Source organism: Buteo buteo, chromosome 15, assembly GCF_964188355.1.
Source record: "Buteo buteo chromosome 15, bButBut1.hap1.1, whole genome shotgun sequence".
Classification (NCBI taxonomy): domain Eukaryota; kingdom Metazoa; phylum Chordata; class Aves; order Accipitriformes; family Accipitridae; genus Buteo; species Buteo buteo.
The window spans coordinates 10,733,133-10,743,961 of NC_134185.1; the positions used below are offsets into that span (position 1 = coordinate 10,733,133).

Here is a 10,829-nt window from a genome sequence, read left to right on the forward strand (position 1 = left end):
AGTATTTAGCACTGTGCTGTAAAGGGTGGTAAATGGAGGTGTCATAAATATCTGATTTTATCATCTGTTGACTCATAATCCAGATGCCAATGGGATATAAATCATGTAAAGCATGTTTCCAGATTAGGAAAGTCTGACTGTTCACTATTGTTCTAGCAAACCACATTATTTCTTTGTAGGATCAGGAGTGCCCTCTGATGGTTAGTATCTATTACTGGGAAGTAAGAGTTGACTGGAAAGTGGCACATCCTAAATTGTCTACACAACACAAAATGTTCTCACTTCCTGCACTATACATTCACAGTCTTCTGTATGCTTAAATATTTTGATAACCAACCTTGTTTTGTTGGAAATAATTTTTTGCATATTTCTCTTTCCATTTCAGTTATTTATATTGCTACTTAGGGGTGCACACAGACATACTAGGGATGCAATCAGAGCACTGCTTATGCATATATCTAGTTTTAAAAGAAATAAGTTGAAAGAAATTTCAGACATAAATTAGAGAATTTCTACAATAGGCTCCAAGAAAGGCCCTGAAAGGCTCTGACAAATTCAGACACCCAGAAATTCAGATATTCAGCTGAATATCAGAAAACAGGATATGACTGGAAAAAACAGGCAACCTCTCTTAAGAAGTGCTTATGCGCCCAAGAGCTTGTACATATTTTTCCAACTGTATAAGCTAACCTAATAAAACATGTTAACTCTCTCTACACACCTTGCCTCACTTACATCCTTAGAACATCACATCTACAATGGAACTGTGAGAAAACAGGAAATCAATTTATTTTTTCCCCTCACCTGTGACTTTACCTGTCCTTCAGGTATTCAGCATCTCAGTGGTGCTTATAATTTTAAATTTTATCACCTGCAGTATCAACTGTCCTTTCAAAACAGAGCTGGTACCTGGAAGGGAGCCACAGACTTAGAGCTGTCTGTGAAGACAACTACTATGCCCACTACATAATAGATTCATGTCTCTCCCTTTAACTGAAGGAGTAGCAGGACTGAAGCTAACGCCTTTGGTGAGACAAAATCTCTCTGAACTGGTATCAACTGCACACTTTCTCTATTATACACTGGAAAAAAAATACAGATTTGCAGTATCCAAACCGTTATAATATTCATAAACTGCATCTTAGGGTTAATACTAGCCTGACCACCTGAATACCCTTAAAAACAGTCAGGCAAAATACTAAGATTTGCACATTGTTTAGTAAGTTACAAATGCAAACATCCACAAGTTTCAGTGCAAAACCCAATACCTTAGACTTGCAAAGGAGGATGGATAGCATCAAGCGATGTAGCTGGGGAGCAGACAGCTGTGTGCATTTTCCCTACTTTTCTATCGCTGCTGCTGATGTGCAAAGGCAGCTGCCATTTTGTTCGTAGGTCTGTTGCACTCTGTTAGCAAAGAGAGACACACAAACTCAGCTCTCTCACAGCTACTTTATCTGTTATTTTTTGTAACCTAAACCAAATGTCATTTTTAGATTTTCTCTCTGACAAGTAAAGCAGAAGATAACAGCTTCCGATGAGAGACCAGCGGCAAGCCTTTTCCGTGCCAGCTTTTACTCCATTTTTACACCCACTGCAGAACCCTAAATATTTTGAAATATGGCAATACTTGGGAATTACGACTGGAGCGTCCCTTTTCCACCTGGGATGACAATCGGCAGACTCAGACTGGGATTATCCCGACACTGATCAGGAATATGAGGCATCTCCTCAGCAACACCCACTTCTAGAGATCTCTGGCCCTCCTGTGTGAAGCCCAGCAGCCTGGCTAGCCCCCACGGGAGAGGGCATGCTGCCGGGAGCTCCCCCGGACCCGTGAGGGCTCTCTCCCTCCCCAGACCCGCGCCCGAGGCAGGCCCAGCCGCGGCCTCAGAGGGGAAGCGCCCGCCGCGTCCCTCGCACCTCACAGCGGCTCCCTTGCAGACGGAGGTTCCTACCGCTAGTTTTGCCTCCTTCTGGAGGAAAAACTACTCAACCTCTTGTCCCTCAGGGGTTTCTCCATCCCGAAGGGGGCCGAGGGGGTGCTCCGAGGCGAGGGCAGGAGGAGGCGGGGGCGCTGAGGCAGCCGAGGCGGGCGAGAGGCTCCCGCCGCTGCCCGCCCCGGGTCCGGCTCTGCCCGGCGGCCGCTCCCGCCCCGGCACCAGCCCCGCAAGGAGGGAGCAGCAGTTCCCCCGCTAGAGGCGGGGAAGGGAAAACCTCCTGCTGTTTCCTCTCCGCTGCCCACGTCCCCCAGTTAGCCAAACACCGCCTCGTGAAGTTTCACACTAACGCTCCCGCCTGACATTCCGTCCCGAGGCTTCAGCCTCCGCCGCGGACGCCCGGTCACCCCGGGCTGCAGGAAGGAGGCAGCAGTGGCGAGACCGAGCCACGAGAAGAGCCGGAGCCCCCTCTCAGGGAGGTCGGGGGAAAGGCCCCCCGAGGGGCAGGCTCTCCCTCCGCCGCCCGGGCGCCCTGCCGCGGCTCGCAGCCGCGGTGCTTCGCGTTACGCAGAGCCATCGCCCTTCCCAGCCACACGACGCTCCGCCTCGCCCGTTGCCAGCTGGGGCGCCGGGACTCACCGCCGGGAAGGGTGAGTCGACTGTTGCCCGCAGCGATCCACCCCCGCGGGGAGGCCCACGCCCGTGACCGCTGAGGCAGGGGGCGGTGGAGCGGGCTGCGCCGGTGAGTTGGGCAGCGGAGGCAGGGTGGGCACTCGCAGGGAGCCTCAGGAGCGCCTAAAAGCGCGCCGGGCAAGGGGCGCTGGAGCCGGGGCGCCCGCCGTCGCCTGGTGCCCTCTGTGCCCGCAGAACCGTTAGAAAAGGCGGGAAAACGGCCAGGGAGGGAGCTGACGCCAGCGCCGCCATTTCGAGGAAGCTGAGGTGCCGTGCCAAGCTTGGGGGCTTTTCTGGGTCCTTGGCACCTCCCGGGACTCCATCCGAGTCCGTCTGAGTCCAGATCCTGCCTCGTGGCCTAAATGCTTCTCCACATTTATTTTGTACTCCCTTGCATGCATCCTAAGCGGGGTTGTTGTCACCCACAGATCTGCTGTTGTTGGGCCTCATCAGTACCCACCCCTGGCGAGTGGTGGTGTAGCTGTGCAGGAAAGGTTTATAGCACAGAGCTGGAAGTCCTGCTCTAAAACCAGTCCAATAAACATTTTTGTGAACCAATAATCTGAATAGAAAATAAACCAGGTCCACTGAAAAATGGAAAGGACGTTTTATTTTGACCTTAACACTTCTCCACCCATTTCAGCATAAATTAGCCAAAATTCCAAATGAATGTGCACTTCCAAATTAAAAAAAAAAAAGTTTCAATTTAAAATGTGAAACAGGTTATGCGGGTAACTCTTAGCAACTTTTCTACACACTTTTGAGTCAAGATTAATGGGAACTGATCCTTTTAGCCTGACATTTTGATCCAAAAGTCAGCATTGTTTAGTGGAAGAATAATAATAATAATAATGATGATGATGGTGGTGATGGTGATGATGTCACCAACACTGTTTGGCATCACAAGTACCAAGAGATCCCAGTTCTCTTCTGAAATCCCAGTGTCTCTGGTATCTACACTTACCAGTGTGCAATACTTACTGTTACTCTTTGGCTATAGCGGTAGCATCTCAACAGGCAGAATAAGCACATAACTGCTTAGAAAAACTGTTTCTGAAATGTGAGATGGATGGTGAAAGGGATGAACTAAGGGCAAATACTTGTAATTTTCTAAGAGGAGTCTCCTGGCAGTCATGCTAAGCTGTATGGGACTAGCTCAGAAACAGCAGCTGGTTTATAAGTGTGCAAAATAATATGGCGAAAGAGGTCTACTGGGTCCTTTCTGTGTTTGTGGCCTTTGGGGATCAGGAATTGCTTATGTTGTGGGCAGCATCAGAAGGAAAGTACCAGAGCTGGAGCCAGGGAAAGAGAGTTACAGATTTTTGAGATTGTTCTACAGTGAAGTCTTTATCACTTGAAATTGTCCTGGGCTTCTGTAGAATAAAATACTGCCTTTTGTTGCTGCATAGCACTGGAGGCGCAAAATTAATGCCATTTACACTTTTAAGGGATCGGGATATTACCAGCTAAGTAGTATGATACCATTCCTGTGTGAACACATGGTTTAATTTTTTAATCCAAAGTTTGACTGGTCTTGCTCTTTATAGATGAGGCCTTTCAGATCCTGCATCACCGTCCCTGCCATAAATAAGGAGTCAAAAGTGCAGTATTGTGCTTTTGTTTTGCTTGTCATTCCACTGATGGAATCTTGCTTTTGCTTTGCTAACAATTCAGGTCAAACAGGAATCAAATGTATTAGATATGAGAAATACAGAATTAAACACAGTCCAGAAACAGAACTCCATGGGCCAAAAGCTAGTAAAGTCCCTAGCCACTGGGATGGATGGACTTTAATTTGTCAATAATTCATCAGTGTCATGGAGGAGAAGTATCAATAATAAAATGGTACAAAAATACTAGTCTTGTTGCTTTATGGACAAATTGACCTAGCCAGTCCCAACACCTTGAATGAGGGGAGACTGACATGCAAACCACGGTGTACACATCTTTACCCTTCAGGCATGCGGAGGTGATGGCAAGATCAAAGAGGCTTTTGAAATGCCAAGTTCTGAGAAAGGAAATTGGGAAATATAACTCCAGAGTTAGCTGGAGGGGGCAGGGATGAGGGTCATGTTAGAAGGTGTTAACCACTGTAGAGAGAAAAGAGACTCTTATCCCAGATGGTGCAGACATTTCATTGTTGAAATATAACTGCGACCAGCCCATGTTATAAGGTAATGAAATCTGTCACAACTTGAACATCAAAAGTGGTCACAGGCTATAAAGGAATGGTGTTCATGGGAGCAGTAGGGACAAGAAACGTTGGACACTAGAGGCTGTGTCTCTGAGACGCTGTAGTCAAGAGGATCAGAAAGGAGAGGAAGGAAGAGATTGTCTTGCTGACAGCTGCCCGAGGATAGGAGCAGAGGACAAGTAAGATACTGCTTCCTTTGTAATGAATCCAAGATGTACCTCCCTGGCCTGACATTTGCTGAGTAAACTGAGTTAGTTACTCAGACAAGTCCTTTCGGTCCACTCTGATTTTCCTATACATTCTTGGTACATTCTGTTTTAATTAGACCAGTTGAGTCCTTGATTGTTTGCAAATTTCATGCAGACTTTTTTCCTTAGCGGTGCTTCTAAGGAAGAGGAGCTACAGAAAGATGCCTGGAGCCTATCATAGTTGGGATGTTTGGTCAAAGGGGCATGGACTATGGAGACCTCTCTCACAAGAGATGGCACTTGTAGAACTGAGGTCTGGCAAACACAAAGGAAACACCTGGATGGTCGGATGTATTTCCACTCCTTCATCTTTTTTTCCTCCTCTAATTTTCTTATATCTGAGGATTTGAGTATAATGGAAGCCAAATCAGAAAGAGGGATGTCAGTCAGTTTACATGAAAACCAGTGCTGCAAAGTAGAAATAATCTGTGCTAAAACTATTTGTACTGAAAAGTGCTGAATACAAACTAATTGCAGGAAAATAAAAATGCAAGTGACAAACTAGCCGCATCCAGCAGAGTGCAGCATCACCCTAAATGAACAGTGCCTGAGCACGACGGCTGTGAACCGTTTGCCTTCTGATTAAATAATAGGTGTCAGCTGCAAATAAACAAATCTCCCAGAAAAAGAATTATACCTTTCCCTTTATGCATTTTGAATAATACTTAGATGCTTTAAAGTGATTTACTGTATTTTTTCAACATAATTGGTTTGGAGATGGAAAGTAGGAGAAAGAATATGGGACTGGAATTGGAAGTGGGAGCCAGGAAGATACAGGCTGGATGTGTGGAGAGAAGTGGAGGATTAGCCTAAGAAATCAGCTTGGTGGTAGGGCAGGATATTGAAATCACATGAACTCATAGGACTGACAAAGTGGAGTATGAAATGAGAGGTAGTACAGGCAAAGAGAATGGGATTAGTACCTGGAGCCAGAGACAGGGGAAAAAAAAACATGCTGGAAGAGATGAGACAGGAGGGATCAAAGAGGGAAGGAAAAAGCAGGAAGTGTATTCTGTTAACCAGTAAACAGAGGCCTTGGGATGCGTATGTGACACTATTCTGCTTCCTGCAAGTCTCTGTGAAACCCCATGTCTGACCTAGTACAATATTGCACCACAAAGGATGAAAACATGCTATGGCTGGCTGTCATTTTGGCAGGAGTCAGCAGGAAGAGGTCTATACTGTGGATTTAGAGGTTCCAAACCAACTGTGGTACCATGGAGATAATAATACGCTGCCACATGATAGAACTTCTGGTTTTGTTTTTCTTCTCATTTGCTTTTTTAAAAACCCTAGAACATTGCAGACAAAATGATTTTTAAAAACCTTGTTAAGGTTGTAGAGTCAAATCTAGGAAAATCAGGCAATGCCAGCATTAAAACTCTTTTTACCCAGTCCCCTGTGAAAAGGCATTATGGTGGGGTCTTGAAGTACATGGCCACCTGCTGTTTCTCCACTGGAATTCCCTTTCATTCTCTGTATGGAAAAAAATTGGTTTAGAGGTGATCAGGTTTGTACAGTGAAGGAGGGTGCTTTCCCTCCCTTCATACCTCATTTAATGCAGAAGTACAAAGGGCATAAGGCATGAGACAGGGGTTTATAGAAGAAGGATGGTGTCATGGTTAGAGTCACTGGACAAACCCTCAAGAACAGCACTTCACTTCAGCACCTCTTCACCTTTGTAGGCTTGCCATGGTATTTGGGAATTCACTTAGTGAAACTTTTGCTAGTCAGGGCTCACTTTTGTTTTGTAAGTGGTAATCATGTCATCTGGTGCTTGACTTGAGGATCAGTGGTCTGCAGTGTGTAGGACTACCAAAGGCTACAACTGAAGTTGTACCGTGCTTGAGAAAAGGGCTACACCCACCCAAGTACTCTGAAAAGCCATGTTTTAGGAGACTGAGGCTGGGGAAGATGACACTTCTTATCTTAATTTCTGTGCATCATAAATCTCTGATTTGTAAAACAGTGATGAGATCACTACATTACCCTAGAGGGGTGGTCTTGGAATTGAGTAACATTCTGGTAACACTGAGGTACAGCAGTAAGGGGTTCCATAGTCCATACTGCACAGTACATGAATCAGAAGTCCAATTGAAAAGCATATTTTATGATCTTATAATTAAAACCTGATCATAATACATATGCACAATAAAGTCAAATTAAGATTGTATGGCCAATGTTGGTTGTGAGATTTCCTGTCTTCTAAGATTATTTTACATCTTCATATTAATTTTATATACCACTATGATGCATGTTATGTGAGTATAAGATTGCATATGTATGTTGAGAGGTACGCTTACATCCTGTATGCACATGGGATTCGTCTGACCTAACTACAGTCATCTAGATTTGCTCCAGTCAATAAAGATTTTATTCTAAAGTAGGTGCCCATGACAGGTAGGATGCCTGTCTCTCTGCGTTAACTACTTGTTAGCTGTTTCCTTGTAGGAAATGTATTTAAGAACTAGGTATTTTGCATCATGGCTTAAAAAATACTATGATATTTCAGATTGTTAGTGACAACCAACATATTTTATTAATGGCAGGTGCAAAATATACAACTACCCAATTTAACGGGTCAGGCAAGAAGAGACCCAGCTAGTCTGTGGATTTGATTTCTAAACTGTATTTTCTGACCAAACAGTAAATGCCTAAGTAAAATCCAACTTTGATCTCAAAACATTTTTCAGATTTCTACATTATCTTTCCCAGACCCTTTTTTTCCATCTGATACTTTTCCCTACCCAATTAGTTGTTTAACAGCCTGCTCCGTGTACTCTTAATCTGGACTGTAAACTCTGGCCTAAGGACTCTTTTTTATGTCCTGCCTCGGTAACACCTAACATCTGAAACACTTCTTGGGTTGGAATCCAAGCTCTTCTGTAGAACAGGCAATAAGTACTCATAATACCAGTATCATAATGGTTTCCAGTCAAGTAGAAATGAAGCACTATATGCCAGAGATACATGGCTGAATCTAGGCACTGCATCCAGGAGGTCTAAGCAATACTGGTGAAATGCACTTTGTTTACAGTGAACCGTGGTGTGCAGGCGCCATGGGAATGGGAACAGAGGCTGAGGAAGTTAAATCTGCTTTCAACAGCAGCACAGGGCTCAACCAACCACATGTGGTTGCTGTTCCATTCTAAGGGAAGAAGTAATGACTGTTCCTTACCAGGTGGAAGAGATGGTATTAGTCACTGGCCCCTTCCTACTCCAACTCTACTGTGGGAAGGAAGGAGCCTTTTTTCTAGAGAGGGGTTTTGTACATTTCTGACTAGCCATACTGCTTGAGAAACCTGTGTATAGAGCCCCCCCAAAAAATTTATGGGTGGTAGATAGTGACTCTCCTTTTCCCTATCCCCTCAATCACATGCACAGAGTAGTTAATGAATTATTCTCAATAAAAGCAAAGTACTTCACCTTTTGATGTTATTAAAGTAAAATCACTGTACCAGAGATAAAGCAGTAGATACTACTTCAGTTAATGCCACGAGTCCAAGAACAATTAGTGATATCAAGAAAAGAAAGAAATATAGTTGCATCAAAAGGGACTGAGTCTGTTTGGACTAAGCATTACAATGAAATTTCATACTTGTAAACACAGGAGGGAGAGATAAGGGATGAAGATCCCCACTCCACCAGGATGGAAATGAGAATGATGTCCAAAGGATTTGCTGAGGGAAGGAACAGCGTGGGGGATTGTTCTGTCTTCTAAGGCATACCTAAGAGCCCACTGCCACAATGGTGGGAGTGTACCCAAGGAGGAAGTGCATCTTGTTCAGCCCCGGAAAAGCAATGGCAGCAAGTCTCAGAGGTTATGTGAGCTGGGGCAAAGCGAAGCTGTGCATGGAGGTGATGAGCTGTATGAGAAGCCAATGACGTTGTTTATGACACTGACAGTCTTCTGAAGTCCGCTGAGATGGTTCATTGATTCTGGGTACTCACTCTTGGGTAAGAAGTATCTGACCTCAGTTTAGACTCTTAATCGTACAGCTAGAAGGATAGCAGAGAAAGCCCCTTTCTATGTAAAGGCCAAAGAGGGAAGTCTGGTTATTCCTGTACCACCTCCAAGCACAGAAATGCCAGGGACCACCATTCCTAGCAGCAGAGTTGATTGCTGAGCCAGAGCACCCTGGAATGCTTGTGGTGGGGCTTGAGAAATTCCACCTCTGTGGGACTTTTACCCAGCTGGCTGCCAGAGTCTGTGACAGCTCTTAGTCATCTCAGAGCCAGCCCCTGAAAAGAGGGCTCCCGTGGCCTCAGTGCCCTGAGATCATCTAGAAGCCATCCAGCGCAGATGAGTGGCCCATTCTTGGCCCATTCCAGAATATTTTGAAACCAAATATGTTGCAATGCCTGCTGCTGGGCTCTGCGACAGAGATGCCAGGAAGAAATACAGTGGCAAAAGAAGCCCTTTAGTGGAAGCCCTCTGCAGAAACTCCAGAAATTATTTCTAGTAACGTTTAACCCAAAAAGTCAAGACATATTCATTATCCTTTGTTCCATGCTGGCTTCCAGAGTAAGACCAAGAGCTCGTTGCCCAACAGCTCTGCTGAGTGACCTAGAGGAACAACACAGAGCAACCCACTTCCTAGAGGGAAACCACAACGAAGGAGAGGTAATACCCATGCTCTTTCAAGGTACTGATGGCTGGCTGTGCAATTCACCCTTGCCCAGCAAAGGTTTGCAACACTTTAGCCCATGTCAGAACCAGTCCTGTGTGAGAGCTTTGGAAGTGATTAAAGAAGCTCTGGAAGAGCATTCCTGAGACATGTGCCAGTGCTGAATATGAAGACTGATCTCCACTGTCACGGGATGTGCCACTGGCATCCTGGAGCATGGCTTAATCGCTTCTTTCAGAGGAGCACAAGGGGAGAAAGGAAGGAGTCAACTAACAGTTATGCATGAAGCACTTTTTTCCTCTCTTTAGCCCTCTCTCATAGACTTGTTAGACACACACTTTCTGGTGCTCCCTTGTGTTCTCTAGCTTCAGTTCCAGCAGCCTCAGGTGTATTTCTGTGCATTTTCACAATGTTACACTTTTCCTTAAAACATCAGTGGTAGGCTGGAGAGGCTGTGATAGTAGCAGGTGGATAAGGTACCTAGTGGACATCCTGTTTTAGTAGCACATCCCTTGGCTCAGATACCGCTGCTCTGGGCATCCCAGCATGATTCTGGAGTAGGCCTTTTTAGCACAAGGCTCATCCCACATATTCTCCCTCTTCTTGCCTTAATTAATATCCAGGAAGCTGCTTCCCAGGATAAAGGCACTGTCATTAAAAAGCCCTTCCCACAGCAAAAGGATGCCTATTTATGTGTCTGATCACCTTGTAAATGCATGTTGCATGGGATGAGATCTTCGCAGAATCAGAATGAGAAGCTTGATAAGGGAGATGTCGTGAACGGCCAAAGCCAGGAGGCACAAGAGGCAGGGTGGCACCCCATTGTCCATCCCTGATACGTGAGGTGCAGTGTCTTTTCAGGACAGCCCAGGTTGTTTTTGCTACACCCTCCTAGACCAGACTAAAGCATGTACCGGACATGAAGAGCTCTGCGCAGTTTGGCTGTGCTGTAGAAGCCAAAGACAATATTGTGTATGCAAGAACATTCTGCTTTCTTTGGGTTTTTGCCGTGTCTCTGTGTTTGCACAGAGCTGTGGCGGGCAGAACCGGCATCTGTTTAGAAATGGTGTGGCTGGAGAGAGTGATTGATGAAGAAAGAAGACAAGGCCAGACAGATACTAACGAGGTAAATGCTGTTTGGTGCACA

At 45.4% G+C, this 10,829-nt stretch overlaps 1 protein-coding gene across 1 annotated transcript in view; it reads left to right on the plus strand.

Moving 5' to 3' along the window:
- LOC142039894 (hormonally up-regulated neu tumor-associated kinase-like) overlaps positions 1-2,653 on the plus strand; it is an 85,681-nt gene extending 83,028 nt beyond the window's left edge. The window contains exon 12 of the mRNA XM_075047020.1: positions 2,317-2,653. Coding sequence (XP_074903121.1) covers positions 2,317-2,653 — 337 coding nt within the window. The remainder of the gene's footprint in view (positions 1-2,316) is intronic.
- Positions 2,654-10,829: the final 8,176 nt, after the last annotated feature.